This window comes from Canis lupus, chromosome 26, assembly GCF_003254725.2.
Source record: "Canis lupus dingo isolate Sandy chromosome 26, ASM325472v2, whole genome shotgun sequence".
NCBI lineage: Eukaryota > Metazoa > Chordata > Mammalia > Carnivora > Canidae > Canis > Canis lupus.
Genome location: NC_064268.1, coordinates 8,064,661 through 8,085,635, shown reverse-complemented (window position 1 = coordinate 8,085,635; position 20,975 = coordinate 8,064,661). Strand labels below are relative to the sequence as shown.

At 48.1% G+C, this 20,975-nt stretch overlaps 2 protein-coding genes across 12 annotated transcripts in view; one reads left to right on the top strand and one right to left on the bottom strand.

Annotated features, from left to right (window-relative positions):
- Window positions 1-20,794, top strand: part of RNF34 (ring finger protein 34) — a 34,566-nt gene extending 13,772 nt beyond the window's left edge. For 9 of the 11 annotated variants that reach the window (XM_025473860.3, XM_035706685.2, XM_025473866.3 and 6 more), the window contains 5 exons: window positions 848-949; window positions 1,405-1,606; window positions 3,686-3,817; window positions 7,491-7,705; window positions 10,772-20,794. In XM_025473860.3, the coding sequence (XP_025329645.2) occupies window positions 848-949; window positions 1,405-1,606; window positions 3,686-3,817; window positions 7,491-7,705; window positions 10,772-10,777 (657 nt within the window). In that variant the 3' untranslated portion in view covers window positions 10,778-20,794. Of the gene's footprint in view, window positions 1-847; window positions 950-1,404; window positions 1,607-3,685; window positions 4,821-7,490; window positions 7,706-10,771 lie in introns of those variants that run through there. The other 2 variants (XM_035706684.2, XM_025473865.3) reach the window with 1 other exon arrangement.
- Window positions 7,308-20,975, bottom strand: part of KDM2B (lysine demethylase 2B) — a 120,286-nt gene continuing 106,618 nt past the window's right edge. Inside the window, 12 exon segments of the mRNA XM_025473845.3 lie at window positions 7,308-7,332; window positions 9,263-9,455; window positions 14,559-14,777; window positions 15,670-15,790; window positions 15,792-15,832; window positions 15,918-16,081; window positions 16,764-17,443; window positions 17,573-17,611; window positions 18,252-18,365; window positions 18,558-18,818; window positions 18,991-19,077; window positions 20,254-20,397. Coding sequence (XP_025329630.1) covers window positions 9,274-9,455; window positions 14,559-14,777; window positions 15,670-15,790; window positions 15,792-15,832; window positions 15,918-16,081; window positions 16,764-17,443; window positions 17,573-17,611; window positions 18,252-18,365; window positions 18,558-18,818; window positions 18,991-19,077; window positions 20,254-20,397 — 2,052 coding nt within the window. The 3' untranslated portion in view covers window positions 7,308-7,332; window positions 9,263-9,273.

Sequence of the window (20,975 nt, the reverse complement as noted above, 5' to 3'; positions counted from 1 at the left end):
ACTGTTTTCCCAAATGAAAGCTGATATAACAATGATGCAAACACAAGATACATCTGCCTTTTGTGCCGCTTTTGGGTATATGACCCCTCTTGGAACATGTGGGTCTTTGGATACTGCAGTGTGTTGCTTGTGAACCAGTGGGGTGGAATATTTGAAATTGGGAACTGACCTAGACTATTAAAGAGCTATGGTCAAAGTAGAGTCTGAAGAGAAAGACATGAAAGAAGGTACATAACCCAAGTCAAGATCTTCGAAGGTCTTTCTGTTCTTCCTAAAGAGTAACTCTGATTGTTGAGTTTCTAAAAACTAGAGCTAGCATTAGCTGTCAATGAAGAAGTCTAGAAAGCATTCTTGAGAATCAGAATGTCTAAGTATGATGTAGTAGGATTGGTGTCTTTCAAATCAATTGCCTGTGACGCTTGGGCTGAACTTAGAGCTTTTAGCTTCTATCTGTATCTTAGAGGCTCCAGTTAGACCAGCCTTACACAGGTCCTTTGATGATGAGGCGGGGTAGTTGCATGCATTGACAGCTGTGGCTTTGACATTTCATGATGGGACCTTCTCAGGGAGTTAATACTCTGGTTAGATGTTATAAATTCACCCACACATAGGAATTTGGCTTTTGAGATAACTTTAGGAAAGGTAGGTTTATGAAATCGTGGGGGGCCCAGCTCTTTGAGAGGGGCGGCAGCACTCCAGATCCAAGGTCATTGTGGAGTATGCCAGGTACTAGGGACATTCTTGGGGAAGATCTGTGGAAGGGTTTTCTCCAGGGTTCAATATTGACAGAGTTGATACTGTTAGGAAAATATGATTCCTGACCTAATCAGATCAATTATGTGTGTAGGTACAAAGTGAAATAGCTTCAGCAAACACAGAAGAGGAGGATGATGAAGATGATGACGAAGATGATGAGGATGATGACGATGAAGAAAACTTGGAGGAGCGGGTGAGTGCTCCTATAAAATTCCCTTAACATGTCAACCTGGCAGGCAGGGAGAGTGCCTATGTGGACTCTTTCACTAGATTAGTGCTGGATGTTTCTCCTGGTTTGAATGTAGCATAATATAGAAAACACTTCAAGAACTGATGAAAGATGCCTGGGCGGCTCAGTGGCTGAGTGCCTGCCTTTAGCTCAGGGCGTGATCCCAGGTTTCTGGGATCAAGTCCTGCATCAGGCTCCCCTTGGGGAGCCTGCTTCTCCCTCTGCCTGTGTCTCTGCCTTTCTCTCTGTGTCTCTCCATGAATAAATAAATAAAATCTTAAAAAAAAAATGATTAGAAGTCTGGGAAGAATATCCAAGGCTCATAGTGACTAGAGGACGAGGAGAACATGCAGTTTCCCTTGCTCTGAGAGGTCTGCGTTTGCACGAACAGAGCTAATGGAAGCCCTCTGTGATTGCAGACTCCTGGCCTCTCTGAGAAGCGAGTAAGAGCTTCACTATCTGACCTATCAAGCCTAGAAGATGTGGAAGGAATGAGCGTGCGCCAGCTGAAGGAAATCCTGGCTCGGAATTTTGTCAACTATTCTGGCTGTTGTGAAAAATGGGAGCTGGTAGAGAAAGTAAACCGGTTATACAAAGAGAATGAAGAAAACCAAAAGTCATGTAGGTTTCCTTTTTCTTTCTTCCCCCATACTATCCTTCTTTAGTCTTTTAAAAATTGGGTTGTTTCTATCACAATGAGGTCAAAATTTTTCACAAAACTATGTATCCTTTTATTGAGTGAATTAGAGGTATGAACTTGTTAATTAGTAAGTTTATTATGTGATGTTGGCTCTGAAACCACCATTGCAAGTGAGTTAGGTCATTTGTTGAGTCTGGTTTTCTTTGCCATAATTTGTTAGAACTCTAATGCACTCCCTTGTCTCTATGAAAATGCATGTTTTCTCACTAACCTGGCAGGCCAATACTTTGGTTATCTCAACTGTAGCTTTTAAATCCTAACTGCAAAAAAAAAAAAAAAAAAATATTACCTAGAGCCAAGATGTTAAGTAGTTCTTAGCATCGAGTATTAGGTTTCTCTAGAAGTTGGGAAAAGCTGAAGTTAAGAATTCCAAAACTATTTATTGATGAGGCATGGAACAGAAATCCTTAGTCGGTAACAGGGCCAAGCCATAGAGCATTTATAGGCAAGAAAGAATATTTCAATGGTGTTTAGACTGACAAATATGTTCCTATCTAAACAATCCTCCCACTAACTTTTATCATCGTGAGGGTTTTTTTTTTTTCCCTTCAATCTGGTTATAATGCAGCAATTATTGGTAAACAGCTTTATGCCTGAATATGCGGGAAGTATTTTGGCATACCTATTTCCTAAGATGAGGCCACAAGGGTAGATACAAGAATCTTAAGCCTCAGAGCCTTCAGAGGTCCCAGACTGTGGCTGGGAAATGGCATTCTGGTAGTGAGGGGAGAAATCCGTTTATTTAATAAGTGTAAATGCCAAGCGTGTACAGTACGCTCTGGTCATGCATAGCCATTCATTCCCACCCTCCGGGAGTTTATGGTAGAGGAGGCCATGACATACACATTTGCCAAAGTGCCTTTTTCAGTTACCTCACTGCTTACTCTCTCCCTGGTTCAACCTCCAGACTTGTGGAATACTCAAAATGAGTACAGTTGGAATCTTCCCTACTTTAATTGTCTTCAGTCACTTAGATTGAGATATTCACCTCTATAGCCTTACCTAATAGCCTTGATAAACCCTGGCTCCTCTGCTTTATGCTCAGAACTTGTGACTGTTGGAAGGAAACTTCCATGCAGGGGAGGGGACCAAAGCCTAGACTCTGATTTACTCAAGAGCCCTCTAGGGTCTTCTCCACTGGCTCATCAATTGTCTTATCCCATGAATCCTTTTTTTCCCTGGTTTACAAGAATCTTTTGAAATGGCATTATTCTCTTAAATCCAGAGACTACTGGCCCTTCAATAGTGAATTCCTGTTCTTTCTAACTATAATTGTGATATATTCCCATCGATCCCCTGTAGATCTCCCTAAAGAAAAGGAAGCCTCTGTATCCTGAGCTCTGGGGCCAAATCTTGGGCTGAGGTGAACTTTTAAACTCATTCACCACCTTTCTTATTCAGAGCTTAGATTTTCTCAGAACCTAAATCTGGGTGGGCCTCAGAGCCAGGATAGCCGGTCTGTTTGCAGTTAGACTCCAACTGGTTTTCCCCCAAGTACAGGCTACTTGACGTATGACTCTTCAGAACTTTTCTATCAGTGTGGAAATAAAGTTCTTCCTACTGAGATGAAGCTCTGGAGACTGACTTTTCCCAAGGCCACACAGTTGGGTGGGAAATTCCAGTCATGTTCTCTGAGGCCCGTGTATAGAGACAACCTTAGGTCTCTTTATTTTCACTTACAGAAGTAATCTGTTCTTCTCACAAGAACTTTGAATTACAGCTATAAAATAGAACTAAGTAGCTAATATTTGTGGGCACTTCATACCTGGCCCTAAGCTAAGCATTTCTCATGTATTCACAAAACTCTACAAGGTATAGGCATTATTACTACTGCCATTGCTAGTGGAGGGAATGGAAGTGCAGAGAAGCTGGATTATTTTTTCACGACACCGGGTTTATCTGGGGCCCGCCGTGGTCTCTCCAGATGACTGGTGAGGGCACCCCCCCCCCCCGCCAATCAGGCAGCACTGTGTCCACAGCCCCAGCTCTCTGCCTTTCAGATGGCGAGCGACTGCAGCTGCAGGATGAGGAAGATGATCGCTTGTGCCGTATCTGCATGGATGCCGTCATTGACTGTGTCCTGCTTGAGTGCGGGCACATGGTCACCTGCACCAAGTGTGGCAAGCGCATGAGTGAGTGTCCCATCTGCCGGCAGTATGTGGTGCGCGCCGTGCACGTGTTCAAGTCCTGAAGCCTGGGTTCTTCCCGACAGGACACTCGCCCCCAAGCTCGATCCCAGACATTTCAATATACAGGAGTGCCTGGAAACTTCCTGTACAAAGGCTGAAACTTTTTTTTTTTTAAAGATTTATTTATTCATTTATTTATGATAGGCAGAGACACAGGAGGAGGGAGAAGCAGGCTCCATGTCAGGAGCCCGACGTGGGACTCGATCCCAGGACTCCAGGATCGCACCCTGGGCCAAAGGCAGGCGCTAAACCGCTGAGCCACCCAGGGATCCCCTGAAACTATTTTTAAAAATTATTTTCACTACTAACTGGGGACAGAAAGATTCATCCTAAGTTGTGGCAATGTTGGTATGTGCCATGTGCCTGCCAGCTTGGGGACACGCCATTTCCCAGGTTCTGCGGGGCTTCATCCCACATCTGTGATCACTGATTGTTGATGAAGGCAGACTGCTCACAGCATCAGCTACTCTCTCCGGAGAACATTTATCCTGTTCTCTATTTCTCCTTCATCCTATTTTTAACTTAAACTACTCAGATGTTTGAAACTTCTGTTCTCTTGGATGAGATCACTGTCCACAAGTGGCCAACATGGTACACACTGAGCAGTGGCCCCTCTGAATGTTCACTTTATTAGTCATGTATATTTTAAATGCTACTATTTGATGAATGTAAGTTTCCACATTGTTGCTATTTCTGCGTTTAAACATAATTGGGAACAACTGACATTCTGTAGTCAACTGCCAGGGCCTTAGACTTAACATGTCCATTTCTGTTCAGGTACAGCTTTTTAGAGCAAGGGCTGCATCTAGCTGCTTTCATTAGAGAAGTGTGTGTGTTAAATTCTTAATGTTGAACCAGTTTACACTGTTTTGTATAGTGAAAGTGTATTTTCAGTGCTACCGCTAGCTAATTTAACTTTAGGAATAAAATTAGATTTTAAAAAATGCTTTTGCTTACATTGTCCTACTTAGTTCCTAATTTATTTGGGTACAGCATGAATGGGTATCTGCATCTGATCCAGCACCTTTCCTGGCTGCTGATGTACCACTAGCTTAACTATTGATTTGCTGTTTATTGTGACCAAGTATTATGCTGGGGGCTTTCTAGTTCTCCAGCATTCTGAAATTGCTGTTGCCTTGCTTCACAGATGGGGAACCTCTGGGAAATTAAAGAACTTGTCTGAAGTCTTAGAAAGTGGCTGAGACCCTTGGCTGGCTCAGTCAGAAGAGCATATTATTCTGATCTCAGGGTTGTTGAGTTCGAGCCCAAGTTGGGGGGTAGAGATTACTTACAAAGTGGGTGGATTATTTCATATGTGACTATCTCTTAATACAGCTGTTACCAAAAAAAGTGATAATAAAATACCTGATACTTTAAAAAGTTAGTGGCAAACATCAGAATGTGAACCTGGCTCTGACGCTGATGTTTTCTTAACTCTTCTGCTACCACCCAGCAAATGAGAAACCTGACATGGGCTCATGCAGAATGGTTCCTGGGACATGAATGATCTGAAATTGCTTTTCTTTCACATCTAACTAACTCCAACCAGGGTGGTGTTTGGTTGAAACCCAACTGTGGACTCATTCCCACCGGTAGGCTGTGTAGGTATGTTTTTAAGAAATGCCTAACTTCTGAACTGAGGCCTGTTCAGTTTATTTTTTGATTCTACAGTGGGTAGCACACATGCCTTTTAAGTGCTCAGAATCCATAAGTTGGTCACACATCTGATGATTATAGCAAGGGAGGCAGATAGTCCACCCCTGGACTAGGAAAGTTTGCCTTGTGGAGAAAAGCATGCCTTCCCACCTCTTCTGGTTTTAAGGGTCAAAACCTCGTGGATATTTCAAGTAACCTCTCCTGTTTGCCTACAGCGCCCTGGACGGGTGTTGGCCACAGTTCACAGTAAGCAGCCTGAGCAGATCGTTGCTGCAGGAGCAATAAAACCGAATCCCTGCTGAAGCTTTAGGAGCACTTACCCTGTCTGTACCTCTTGTGAGACCGTAAACTCCAAAACTGCAATCTTGCCCACAAATTGCTAATTTGGTGGCAAGAAGTCTTCAAATCCAGGCCAGCAAGTGATAGTGAACACACTGAAATAGAAGCTGAGTAGCAGGTGCTGGTTTGTCTTAAGTTAGAAAATTGAGATTTATTTGTACATTGTCTCAGCTTCAATCAGCTTGTTTTGTGTTTCTTCTTGGATTTAAAGAAGTGGTCTCAGATACTTGTTTTTAGCAAGAGAACAAAAACTCAAAAGTGTATTTTTTTTTTTTAAGATAGTGTTTTGAATTAATCCAGGTTTAGTGAGTAGCCAAAAGAAATTTTTAGCCTGAGAGGCTTGATGACTAAAATAACCAAATAACCAAAGGTACTAACTGGTTTGGAAGAGGGCAGATATTTCCCCTGCAATGTGCATTTTCTAGTGGCATGCTCTGCTGCTTTTGATTTTTTGAATAGGTAATATATGGGTAAGAGTCTGAAGGTGTACAGTGGAATACAATGCTGTTCCTCACCCCTGTCCTCATATCCTCACAATATGGAAGGATGGCATCTGATGCTTTGGATGTGCCATGGTGTTTATCCTTTGGAAGCCTCAGTTCCCTAGAGGAAGCCGGGATGGAGCTTTTCTGGGTTAGGAAGCTGTGATAATCGAAAAAGCACAGCCTCTGGTTTATGGTCCTTTTTTTGCTTCATCAGTTATGGTCTATGGACTCCGAGCAACTACCTGCAAGCTTAAAAATGACAGGTCTGTGTATAAACTGTACTGGTGTATAACCTTGACTGGTTTGTTCAGTACACGCGGGGGAACTCCTATGCAACCACACTCCAGGTTTGAGGCAGGCCACTGTCCTGCAGTGGTCGCATAGGATTGCATATGAGGCATGTCCCTATAGTAGCTTTGGCTCCCTGGTCCTCGAAGCCCTCTCCGCCTCCTCTTGGCAGACCTGTGTACTCCTGGAAACGCTACAGGAGTAACAAGGCCCTCTGACTCCAGAAGTTCACCTGGAGCATTGTTATCCTTAAAGCAATTCCTAAAGAAGAGGAGGCCTTTAGAGCTCAGGCTGATGTCTGTGGGGGCGCTCCACGATGAACAGGCTTACAAAGGTAAGCCACATTTGTATAAATAAACCATAGTTGTTGGGGCCCCTGGATGGCTCATTCAGTTAAGTATCTGCCTTCGGCTCAGGTTGTGATCTCGGGGTCTTGGGATCGAGCCCTGCAACAGGCTTCCTGCTCAATGAAAGGGTCTGCTTCTCCCTCTCTGCGATCCCCCCCCTTCTGGCTCATCTTCTTGCTCTCTAATAAAATCTTTATGGGTTCTTTTTTAAACTAATCTTACCTTTGTAAAGTGTATCTCCTGAGTTAAATTCTGGGGTACAACAGCTGCATATGTCTCCAATTTGAGTCAAAGGATCTCTGGGTTTAAACTAATAGGATGCATGAGACTGGCTGGGCAGGATCTAAAACCATTTCATGGCAAAAAAAAAAAAAAAAAAAGGAAGGTGGATTATCTTCTCCCATTTTCAGCTTCACTAAAGCAGTCCTTTCTATATGGGAGTATAAGGTTGCAGTACCCTATTGTTAAAAAATTCTGTGATCTAAAATGACTTCTCCCCAGTTTCTGTGTCTACCAGCTGGAGACATCACCTCATAACCAACTGCCTCCAGCTGCCCCGGCCCAAGACTCCCGTGTGCAGCATGCAGCCTCCAGGAGCCGCCTCCAGGGAGAGGTTGAGGAAACAGACACCCCCTGCCCACTCCCCTGTGGCAGTGGCAACACCAAGTGACCACGGAAGGTATTTCATACAGCTGTGGTCAGAGGCACCCACTCAGGTAAGCTACCTCGCCCCTTGAGGCAGTTTGTACCAAATCCCCACTCATGGCCAGAGGGGTGGCGCCACTCTCTCCCACTAACTACTTCTGCCTTAAGTAAGTGTGCTCTGTGAAGACGGGACACCGTGTACCATGGGGCTGCTGCATTGCTCTGATGAGTAAGAGAAGTTCTTTATACCAATGTTGGGACTACGGCTTCTGGACTTCTCAAATTTCTTTTTTTATTTCTATTTTTTTATTATTATTATTTTTTTATTTATGATAGTCACACAGAGAGAGAGAGGCAGGCTCCATGCACCGGGAGCCTGACATGGGATTCGATCCCGGGTCTCCAGGATTGCGCCCTGGGCCAAAGGCAGGCGCTAAACCGCTGTGCCACCCAGGGATCCCTGGACTTCTCAAATTTCTAATCCACTCCTAGAACAAAAACTCTCCAAGGCCAAGAGTGCTTTTTTTTTTGTACAATTGTTTATACAAATTCAACAAAGGTAAAACCGCGTCAGGGAAAGTCTAGGAAAACACCACCTTACAACAATGGCACTTATGAAGGCATAACTTTACAACTAGGAAATAGCCATGTTATAAACCTTGAACGAGAACTCAACTCACTTCAAAGGAGAGAAAAAAGGAAAAGAAAGGCTATGTTGGATCATTTATTCTACTTCTTGACCCACTGTATAAATTAGATCTGTGTAGAGTACAAGAGCTCATGCTGGCGCAAAACCCTCCTGAGTGCAAAGGCTGAAGTCTGAATTTTTAAATTTTGAGAAATGGGTAAATTCTATACAGAGGAAACTTGGCAGAGTGTCTTACTTCGACTATAACATATCCACATGCTTATGTAATTCTTGATGGACAAAGCAGGCTCTCAGCTTCCAGTTAAACATGCTTTTAATCGGAAGGTCTTCACCTGCTTTGCCATATCTGGGCACATGTGTAGATGGATTATTTGTGTCGATGAAATACAGGTTAAGTTCTCTCCTACCTTAAGGAAACCAGGGAAGTTGGCAATCTCAAAACAATAAAAACACAGGTATGCATTCAAACCTTGCATAAATAACTTTTAAACAATTTGTACAAAAATATTTCTGCATAATGTAAGATGTAACAAAACCAAACAAACAAAAAATATCACGACGGCAGCAGATGTGGTGTGTGGTCCACTGTATGTTGACACCAACCCCTGGAGTTGCAAGGAATGAGGTGTCCAAAACAAAAACACCACCACCAACAAAAACTTCTAAGCTCATGCTTCAGTAAGAGAATTTCTTCAAAGTCCATCTTTCTCTCCAGCAGGAATGTCTTCTTGGTAAAGGCCGCCTTAGAAATGGTCCAGAAAGCAGTGCAGTTCTAATTCAGAGACCAAAGGGGAAGTGTCCGGTTCACTCATCCCCCGAACATGTGGGAGAATGGTTTCTCCCTCTGCAAGTCTTGAAAAATGGAATCGTGTGGTCTGTCGCTTCAAGTTCCAATTTGAAAATAAAAGCCCTAATTTTTGTAAAGTTGTTTCCCCTCCCCAGCCACGCCCCCTCCCCCACCCACCCCTTATTTACATACTTGTCCTTGGACTAACTCAGCTTCTGCAGGAGTTTTTCTTCCACTTGCCCAAACTGGACGCTCACAGACATTTCAGCTATGAACTGCTCACAGCCTTCCTTGGTAACTTGCTTGCAGTACCTCAGATCAATATGACAGATATTTCCACAGCGTTTGAAGAAGGACAGGCACTGGTCAGTAACCTTATTGCAGTCTGCAGGGAGGAGGAGACCATGTGAGGTGCAGGAACTGTAGAGGCTGAAAGCCCCCCTCCCCCAAAACCCCAGCTCAGAGCAAGGAAGAACACGCCAGGCCCCTGGGGCATATTCCAGCCCCTGGTGCCCTAGGAAAAACCGTACCTGCTGGAAGGCTCTCTTTAAATTGGGAATGCTTCCATCTACCAGTTATAAAGGTTAATGTATGCCTGAAAAGCCTTCAGACTTCCAAGTGAAATCACTTAGAAGCTTACCCTTGCCTCTTTATATGTTTATATTCTTACATAAATAGGTCTCCTGTCTATGTTAACAAAGATAGGATCACACAATATATTAAATAGCTTGCTTTTCCCACCTAATTTATTGTTGATAAATACCTCCTGATCAACTTATTGTGCACTTATCTGCTTACTCTCTTCAGATCAGTGGGAAGCAAATGGTGAGGGTGAGAACATCTGTATGGTCATCTTGGGATCCTTTTCCCTCATGTGGGCACCAGTGCTTTCAAGCGAGGCACAGCATGCCTGTGCATCCCCTTATTAAATGTTTGCTGGAAATCCACGCAGAAGACCAAGGTGCTACAAGAGGCTGGCAAGATTCTGGCTACAGCAAGTGAAGCCAGAATTCAGAATCCATCATGCTCTCACTTACAGATGTCCTCTTCTACCACATACCCAACATGTACTTTGCCATACCCGGTTTTGGAACTAAATCCATAGTCGACTGGCTTCAAGGCCAGTTAGCATCCAACTGAGGCTCAGCGTTCCCTCCTCTAGGCCAAATTCTCTCATCTCAGTGGCATTCAGCCTGAGGCCTCTGTTTGTCATCACTAGTATCTGCACTTTTTTTTTTTTTTTTTTTCCCCACTCAGGCGAGTGGGAATGAAAACAGTGCAGGCAAACTGTAAGACTCATGAGGTTGACACTAGGCCTGTTTTATCCTAGTCCCAGGTTTGGAGGTGGCATAAAGAAGTAAATAAGGTCAGAATAGAAAACAAACACACAAAAATCAGTTGCATTTTTATATACTGGCAAAGAACAATCAGAAAATTAATTCCACCTGCAGTAGCATCAGAAATAATAATACTAATAATAATAATAAAATAGGAATAAGTTTAATCAACAAAGTGACATGACCTTGTACACTGAAAACTAAAAAAAAGTGCTGCGAGAATTTAAAGATACGGAATGGAGAGCTATCCCACATTCAGGGAAGACTTAATAGTGTTAAAATGTCATTGACTACTCAAAAAGCAACCTACAGATTCAACATGGTTGCTATAAAATACCAATAGTTTTTTTTTTTTTTTTTGCAGAAATAGAAATATCCATCCTAAGATTCATGTAGAAATGTAAGAGATCCTGAATTGCCAAAGCTAGGTCTAGAAAACAAAATTGGAGGACTCACACTTAGGACTTCAAACCTCACTACAAAGCCACAGCATGTATTACTGGCATTAAGGTGATATAGACCAAGAGACTACAATTGATAGCAAATGTGTTTTGTGTTTTTACTCCCTTGATTAATGTCTTTGGCACAAATGTGTTTTTTGTTTAAGATTTTACTTATTCAAGAGAGACAGAGACATAGGCAGGAGAAGAAGCAGGGTTCCTGTGGGGAGCCCAGTGTGGGACTCCATCCTGATCCTGATCATGGGACCCCAGGATCACACCCTGAGCTGAAGGAAGACACTCAACCACTGAGCCACCCAAGTGTCCTGGCCAAATCTTTTTAACTTTGATTTAGTTCAGTCTTTTTGTTGTTTTCTTTTGGTGTTGTATTTAAGAAACCATTGACAAATTCAGGACCGCCTTATGTCGCTCAGTTAAGTATCTGCCTTCAGTTCCAGTTATGATCCCAGGATCCTGGGATCGAGCCCGATGTTGGGCTCCCTGAATGGAGCCTGCTTCTCCCTCTGCCTGTGTCTCGCCTCTCTCTCTCTCTCATGAATAAATAAAATCTTTTTTAAAAAGGGGAGGGGGTGCTTCTGAGTTGGGTGAGCATCTATCTTTGGCTCAGGTTCATGGTCCCAGGGTCCTGGATCAAGCCCCACATCAGGCTCCTGCACAGGAGTCTACCTTTCCCTCTGCCTTCTGCTTCCCCTGCCTGTGTTCTCTCGCTTCTCTGTGTCTAATAAATAAAATCTTAAAAATTGAAAAAAAAAAAAAAACACAAATTCAAAGTCATAAAGACTTTCCCATTTCCTTCTAAGAGTTTTATAGTTTTAGCTCCGATGTTTAGGTCTAAATAATTTTGAGTTAATATCTTTTACCCACTACGTGGTTGTGGCACCTTGTCAAAAATCTTTGAACATTCCAGGATTTAATTTAAATGCTCAGTGGGGAGGAGTCTGCTTGTCTCTCTCCCTCTGCTTGCTCTAGATAAATCTAAACAAAACAAAACAAAACCACTGTATGAATTGTGTGGTAAGGTGGAAGAAAACTCCCAGAAAAGTGAGACAAAAGATGACACAAAGGTGGAAAACAGGAGGAAAAAAGAGAAAACAGGAGCACTAGTAAATACAAAACAGAAAAAAAGGAAATTAAATAATTCAAGGAAATTTCCCAGAGCTAAAGGACATTTGTTTCTTTTTCTTTTTTAAGATTTTATTTTTATTTTATTTATCCCTGAGAGACTCAGAGCAAGAGGCAGAAACACAGACAGAGGGAGAAGCAGGCCCCACGCAGGGAGCCAATGCGGGACTCAATCCTGGGACCCCAGAACCACACCCCAGGCCGAAGGCAGGTGCCAAACTGCTGAGCCACCCAAGGATCCCCCAGGACATTTGTTTCTCATATGAATGTGGGTGGAAAAGAAAAGATTCAAACCAAGGCTCATCAAAAATTAGAGAAAACTAGAAACAAAGAAAATGTCCTGACAAACTTCCGATTAGAGAAAATATTCACTGAAAGATGAAGAATCAAATGGTTCCGATTGGACTAGAAGGCAAAGAAAAAGGAGCAACACCTCCCACTTTCTGAAACAACATGGTTCCCAGAGCCAGTTAAGCTCTCAATTAAATGCAAGGGAAAAGAAAAGTTTTTGGACATACAAAGTCTAAATGTCCTCTGAAATCAGAGAGGCAAGAAAAGAATGTGAGATCAAGGACAGTGGGGACCCTACACAAGACACACACCAAGAAGATTTCTCGGATGGTAGTGGAAACTGCTGTCTGGGAGGAAGGCTGGCCAGAATGGAGGGCTCCTACAAAAACTTGTTGGGCCAGAGGGGTTTGTGTGGGGATAGAACAGTATTCAAGTCTGTTGCAGAATCTCCTTAGAGACTAAACAAAAAAGAGGCAATTATTAATTCCAGGAAAAAAAAAGGTGTGCAATAAGGGAAATATAATACACTATTTAGCTCAACAGTGGACAGTAGACTTAACTATGAATTGAAAAGATAAGGGGGGAGGGGTGCCTGGGGTGTCCGTTGGTTGTCTGCCTTTGGGTCATGATTTCAGGGTCCTGGGATTGAGCTCTGCATTGGGCTCCCTGCTCAGCTTCTCCCTCTGCCTGCCACAGCCCCTACTTGTGCTGTCAAGTAAGTAAAATCTTAAAAACAAAAAAACAACTGGGGGGAGAAGATGTAAAAGTAGTAATCCTCTAGTCCACAGCAAGCTAATAAATACAGAATGCCTAAGTGGAAAAAGAAAAATCAAGAAATAGCAACAGAGGCTTGCTGTGTGGAAGTACAGAGGCAACACCAGAAGATTTTAAGGTGGTTGGTTGTGTGGGGGGTGTTGGTGAGAATTGGGGGAAGAGAAGGGTGCCTTGAGCACCAAATAAATGTTCTATGGTAAAATTCAGCCTGAATAACAAGAGCTAGACAATTGTGACTTCATTTTGTCACTAGACCAGATCCTTCAAGTTCATGGATTCTGAAGCATGTCAACTGTTGCCTATTTTGTGCCATAGACTTATTTTTACATTAACTACTTATACTGATGGCAAGGGAAAACTTTTAAAAAAGAGATGAATAAAAGAGACTGGGTTATAGAGGTTTGCCTTCCTGTACGGCAGAGGTCTCTACGTACGAAGACGAAAGGATGACCATGGAAAAGCAGAGGCAAAAGCAGTTTCCACCCGGGGAAGCATGTCGTGGACGGCACTGCAGGAGGAGGATGTGCCAGGACTGCTGCAGCACATACAGGGTTGCTTGCAGGGAACAGTCACCACAACACTCAGGCCCATCTGGGCCCCTCACAGGGCAACTCCAGCGTCAGACAAGCCCACAAGGGGAGGCTTGAGCTGGGACCCTTGGCCCAGGATGGCTCGCTTTCCTCTGCCTCCCCTGGTGGGATGACCCCTGCCACCAAAACTCCCCCAGAAAGAGGAATGGCTTGAGCAGAGAATGGGTAGAGAATTCTCTCAACCCCCCAAACCCCCCATTCCTCCCCAAATGTGGCACAGCTGACTGGAAGGTGTTTATCTACCAAGCGTGACGTGAAGGGGTCCTTTATTACTTGCTAATTTCTAGAGGAAAAAAGTGGTTATTTTCAGGTCCCATGTAAACCTAATGGACCCCATCTGATGTCCTAAGCAGTGAGACCAGGACTGGCTGAGCCGGGCCGCGCTCTCTACCCACCTCACCACAAGTCACACCCTGGGGCCCTGCAAACCAACTCCAGCACCATCAGCAAGCAGAGTGAGGATCCTGCAGGCGCAGACCCTCAGTGGCACCAGCTGGAGGCTTTTCTCTCCTCCACCAGACCCCGATATCAGGGTGCACACCAGCAGAAGAAACCAAGCTATCTCATCAGTGCCAGCCTGCCTGGCCTCACTGCCCGCTACCCTGCTCCCCTCTCCTCTGTACCAGCCAGCATGTCTGCACCACCTGGGAGAAGTTCCTCAAGCCTGGGTTTTGGGTCAGGAACCATGGCTCTGTGCTCTTGCTGCTACCAACACCATTTGGGGACAGCTATTCTTACCGATCCAGCAACTGCTGTGTTTACTGTTTCTCCTTTAGCCTAGGCCAGGTGTCTGTCTTGTTTATGGGTGCACACCTGCCCCAATAGCAGGCACACAGATCATTTTCCCACAAATGTCCCCTGAGGTCCTGGCAGACTCTGCTGGGTACACCCCGGGTGGGTGCCCCTGACTGACCTGATAGGTTGATTTCGGTTAAGGAGTCTCGGGTGGTGGTGCCCACAGCGGTGAGCAGGTTGATGGACTGGTCAGTAACATGATTACAGTAACTAAGGTGGAGCTTGGAGAGCAGGGGCATGTGGCGTATGATGAGCCGCAGGGAGGCGTCCGTGATGTCCAGGCCTGCTAGACGAAGCTCCACAATGTTCCGGAGCTTGCTCCGATTGTCCATCTGACCTAAGGGGACAGGAAGAAGAGAGGTGGCATGTTGGCCTGACCGGAGAGATCTGGTCACACTCACCAGCTACACATATCACACATGAGTTTCATTTGACCACTGAGTGTTTCCCCCCAATTAGTTCATACATTTAAACATCCAAAGATTTCACATCAAATCTCACACTTCTGTCTGGAAAAATCTGAACATTTAGAAACACAGCCAACATTCTATCCAGCAGTACTCAGCCAGTTGGAACAGAGAGACAGCACAGCACCTCTGGATCACCATGTAAGCTACAGGCAGTGAGCAAGGACCCCCACAACCATCGGAAGGAAGGCTCCCTCTTTTTTTTTTTTTTAAAGATTTATTTATTTATTCATGAGAAACACACACACAGAGAGAGAGAGAGAGAGAGAGAGAGACACAGGCAGAGGGAGAAGCAGGCTCCATGCAAGGAGCCTGATGTGGGACTCGATCCCAGGTCTCCAGGATCACACCCTGGGCTGCAGGTGGCACTAAACCGCTGCGCCACCAGGGCTGCCCAGGAAGGCTCCCTCTTGTGAGCCCATGCCCAGCTACAACTGCCTGCTCTCCATGTTTATGGAGGCTTGAAGCCAATGAAGGACAAATGAACAGAGAAGCATCAGGCACATGCAAAGACCCCACAGAAGACTGCTGGGTATGCAAAGAAGCCTCTGCTTTCATGCATCCCTTCTAAGCCTGAAGGTGACCAAGAACACATCACCTGAGATAGTCTCCACATCCTCTGGAAAAGGGCTAAGACCAGAGAAGGCTCGCGAACACATGCACCAGATAGGCCCTGTGGTGAAAACCAGGTCCAATGGCATGGCCCGGTCACACAGCTCCATGTTGACCCCCCTGGGGCACGCCCTGGGCCTGGCCACTCACCTGGCCTGTTATCTGTGGGTGGGGACAGGAGATCCCGCATCTGGGCGTCCTTTAGTCCTTCTACCCACTGGACATCCAGGGTCCGGAGTAACGGACAGCTAGAGCTACAGAGAGCTGAGACCTGCAATCCACGAGCAGCCCGACAGCACCAAGTCTCGAAGCCCTGGGGGACGGGGGAGGGTGACAGGTCAGGAGATGCTTCCTGGCTCCCACCACTGCACCTCCGGGGTCCCTGGCCTAGTGCTCACCAGGCAACCGGTTGATGAGCCAGCTCAGCTGTTTCTTGGAGATATTGGTCCAGCTGAGGTCCAGGGAGACTGGCTGCCGCCGGATGATGCCGCTCAGCATCAAGGGTGTGATGGACTTGCAGTGGTTCAGATCGATGCAGGTCCATAACCGCTTATCGCAGCACCTGCGGGCCAGGCCCAACACAAGGGGCGTCGTCAGACGGGCTCATGCAGGGAGCCCCCTGCATGGCTGTGGCAACTCCTCCCCGACTCCACCCTTGATCCTTCTCCGCTCAACTCTTATCCTGCCCACACCTGGGCACCTTTGCTCTGCTGCAGGCGCCCACGGAAGATTCCAGTACCTGCTCTCCATTAAGTATTTACGGGGGCTTTACTACACCCCCTACACGCCACTTCTCACAACGACGTCCCAGGCAGACATCATGTCTTGCCCTTTTATAGATGCAATAACCTGGCAGAAGCCAGAAAGCTAGGAAATATCACAGCTGAAGGTAAGCTCAGTAACCAGAACCCTTGCTTTTAAAACCTGGCCACCTCTGTAAGGACAAGGAATCCACCTGGTCCTTAGAGCTCATCTTCCAAGGGCCGAATCAGGCCATCAAACAGGGTTCATTTCTTCTGACAAGACCAGTGTGACCAGATTGCTGTAGCCACCTGGAACTCTATGAGAAGAAGTGTTAAGCGGGACTGAGCTTCAAAGGAAAGAAAGGTCATCATGAGTGACTGAAGTGGGGACACATACCACACACGTGCCATTCCTGGTCTAATCTAAGCCTTAGCCTGGAGCCCGACACCAGGCCAGTCCCTCGCTGCCTCCCCCATCCAAGCTGAGCCAGTGCCCCTCACCAGCGGTTCCAGGTCCTGCAGACCCGCATGCAGACACACAAGTCTTGGTGGCTGAGGTAGCTGAAGACGGCCATCCACACCTCCCTGTGCATGACGTGGGCCGCCCCATCATCCAGGGGCAGCGAGTCAGGCGGGGGGCTGATGGGGGGTGGCCGAATCACGTGTCGCTCCATCTGGATGCACTTGGGTGGGGACACGGAGGGAGGGGGCCGGGAGATGACACGGGGTGGGCTGCGCAAGCCGGGCCCCAGCTGGTGTCGCAGCTCCCGGGGGGTGCCAGTGAGCCCCTTGCTGAAGCGGTGGGGGCGCTCGCAGAGGCCCAGGGGCCGCTTGGGCTCTTCGCTCTCACTCTCGGGCTCTGACTTGATGGGCTGGTGGTTCTCGTTGGCCAGGCTGTTCTCCGTCTTCTGGATCTCTTGGTTCAGCTCCTTGCTCAGCTCCTTGCTCAGCTCCTTGGTGGGAAGCCGCCTTTTCCTACGTATCTTTACCTTTTTCTTCTCCTCAGGGCCCTCTGCCCCCTCTGTGCTGGGTCCAGCTGTGGGGGAGCTGGAGCGTGAGTGGTCGCTCTCCCGGGCCTTGGGGGGTGCCTCGGGCAGGTCATCCTCCGGCTCCTGCTTGAAGCGCCGGAGAGGCTTATTGGCCAGAGCCATCCGGTCCTCGGCGTTCTTCCAGGACCGCCGCTGAGGGAGGAGGGGGAGTGAGGGCAGCTAAGCCCCTAGGCTCAGGGCTGCACCCACCCATGCCCCTCCACCCTGGAACCCAGGAACAGGCATGGGGGGAGGGGCAGACAGGAGAATGGAAGACGGTACCTTTTTCCTGAAAAGCTTATCTTCTTTGCCAGGTTTTAGCTGTCACAGGAAAAAAAGCATGCAGAGCTTGTTCCCAGGGTTCACAGGATTTGGTCCCCTCTATCCTCAACCCCACCACGAATCCACAGTCTCTAGAGTAGGGGATGGAGGATCACCTTTCCCATGAATCCCATCTCCCCTGTACTAGAAGACGGTGGGCTCTGACTGCGGCTTTTAAGAGAGAAGTTGGAAGGAAAAGAGTGTGGTCGAACTGTTCCCACCCAACTGACCTCCCACCCTGGGGCAGACCCTGAGATGAGAATTTGCCCACTGGGGTCCGACTGGGCTCTGGGAGCCAGTCCTGGAAGCAGGGCCTGCGGGTTCCCAGCGGAGACCACCAGGCGCCACCTCGTGGCAGAAGCGGGAAGGGCCGGTGGGCGGAGCGGAGCGGCCAGGATCCTCCGAGGTTCCCAGATCCGCAGGCCTTCCCCGTGGCAGCTTCAGCTTCCCAGGCTCCACGCCAGAACCACGAGCCGGTGATCTGGGCCTGGGGCCTGGGGAGCTGCAGCGCACAGATGCCTTGGAATGGCTGCGGCAACGGGCCGGAGGGCCGGAGGGCCGGGGAGGGGTGGGAAGGTGGGGGCAGCCCGGGACTCGGGAGTCCCCAGGGCCTCAGAAGGGCGGGGCAACGTGGGAGCACCTGCTGCTGGAAGTAAGTGAGACTGGATCTCCACCAGGGACTGAGGCTGCTGCCTAGAGGGGGCCTCGGCGAGAGGTGAGAGGAGGAACCGGGGGACGTTTGAAGCGTCGAGGCCTAAAGGAGTGGGAAGAGGAGTGACTCGCTGGGCTCTCTTGGGCTGGGCTCTCAGGACTTATGTGACCTGCCCAGGGCAGCCAGTGGCCAGGACCCTGAGTGGTCCTCACTGCCCGTGCCCGCCTCTGCCCGTGCTCCCGCCCCCAGGACCAGCCAAGGCCACCCACACTGCCCGCTCCCCCAAGTCCGTACTCGCTTGCGCCCGCTCAGCTCTTGGGGCTTCTCGTATTTCCGCTTCCTCCTCAAGTGCACATCGTCCGACTTTCGGCGCAGGATGCCATCCGGGGGCACCTTCTTGGGGTGCTCGTCGGACCTGCGCCGAGGCGCCTCCTCACACTCACTCCGCCGCTTGGCGGGCTCCTGTCCTTCCTTATTGTCCCGGTTCATCTTCTGTTCCTTGAGCAGGGAGCCGGGCAGGTTGGAGGCATACTTAAAGCCAGGGCCACGCTTTTGCTTGTAGGCCAAAAAGAGAGAAGGAACAAACAAACTGTATATCTTTGAACGTGCCCCACTCCGGGAACCCGCAACACCCCACCGTTCAACAGGGCAGGGACAGGCTGCATCTGGCAAGGCCAAGGTCCACCCCTCCCAGGCTGACCCCTGGGACTTGGAGCCCGGCACTCACTTTCCCGGTCTTGCCGGCGTGGTTACACTTCGGACACTCCCAGCAGTTTGGAAGCTCATCGTTGACCACGCCCTCTGACTCCTTAATCTGCAAAGGACACACGCCAGTCAGCAAGTGGGGAGGGGGCAGAGGATGCCACATCCGCCAGAAACATCAACACCCCCTCCCAAATGTCATTTGTCCCATTGTTGACCAAGAGGAAACAGAGATGGTCAAGATGGATGGGCTGTGGATTCTGGCCAGGGGTCACATCCTAACTTTGTCCCAAATCCACCTTTGCACAGGGATCACAGGCAAATCACCCCATCTCCATGGGCCAGTGCCCTAGATCGTGAAGTGCAACATACCTGTCTCACCATCATTCTGCAACAATTCAGTGAGATAACCTGGGTAAAGCAGCTGGCTCAGGGCAGAAAGGACCCCATCCTTTGTTCAATCATTAGTAGCACCATACTGGGTGCTAAGTGGGAGCAATTCCGAGGGGCTGTCCCTGCCCTCACAAAGCTTCTGATCCAGGAGACGAAATAACCAGGCAACTAAAACATGAAGGTTTGACTTCCAAAGGCAGAGGAAAAAAATCACAGTGCTCCCTTCAGAGTGGGAGGTGTGTACAGGACGATGAGCCTCAGGACAAACCCCCCACTACTGCCACCGAGGAATAGAGTCATTTCAGGGTGGAGGTAACATCTGGGGCAGGCCAACTTTGATCTTGCTTAAACACAGATACACACAGGCTGACACCTGCGCTGATGGGGAGGTGCCAGGTATGAGGACACTCTCTGGGCTCTGGGGTGGGGACAGCAGCCTCTTCCTTTCAGAGGTAGAACCTGTTGCCTAAGACAGGCAGGAACAGCACAGCAGTCCACACAAGAAGCCAGCCCTGCCCTGGGCACACCAAGGGAGCAGGTTCTTGGCAGCCGGCAACACTAACGCAACCACCTGTTGTTACAGGACCTGTCCTCCTCTGGCCAGGCCTTGTTCTCCCAGAAGCCCCAACCCAGGATGCCAGCAAGCAACACAACCATCCGGTCTCTCCCTCCAGTCTGTGGCTGAGGGGCTGGGAAGTTGGTGGGTACGTGTTCTTTCCCTTCAAGACATGGGTAGTGGAGGGCTGAGCTGCTCCAGACCCTTCTTGTCCTCAGCACCCTACAGACTCAGAGGTCCTCTGGGGAAGGGAGTTCACAGCCCCCTGACATCAGCACCACCAGAGGCCCTCAGGGGGGAGCTGAGCAACATGGCCAGAGCCCCCCCGGGACTGCTCACCTTAAGGCATCCAGGGTGGATGATTTCATTGCAGATGGAGCACTCCATGAGCATGAGGTTAAACTTTCCTTCTTCCTCTTCCACTGTGTCTTCCTTCCCTGCCTCGCCACACACCAGGCACACGGCGGTATGGGGCAGCACTGGCTGAAGAGCCGGACAGAGCACAGCCAAGTCAGCAGGAGGCAGGCCCCATGGGGAGCAGGTCACAGGCCAGGAGTCAGCAGCCAGCCAGCCCAAGCCCCGCCCATCGTTCATCTACTCGTTCATTCAAATACTGATCTGGCTACTACCTCCATGCCAGATACTAAGTGCTGGGAACAGCACCGAACGAGACAAAGAAGTCTCTACCATTCTGGGGCACCTGGGTGGCTCAGTGGTTGAGCATCTGCCTTTAGCTCAGGTCATGATCCTGGGGTCCTGGGATCGAGTCCTACATGAAGCTCCCCACAGGGAGCCTGCTTCTCCCTCTGCCTATGTCTCTGCCTCTCTCTCTGTGTGTCTCTCATGAATAAATAAAATCTAAAAAAAAAAAAAAAAAAAAGTCAGGCAGCCCGGGTAGCTCAGCGGTTTAGCACTGGCTTCAGCCCAGGGTGTGATCCTAGAGACCTAGAGACCTAGGATCAAGTCCCACGTCAGGCTCCCTGCATGGAGTCTGCTTCTCCCTCGGCCTGTATCTCTGCCTTTCTCTGTGTGTGTTTCTCATGAATAAATAAAATCTTAAA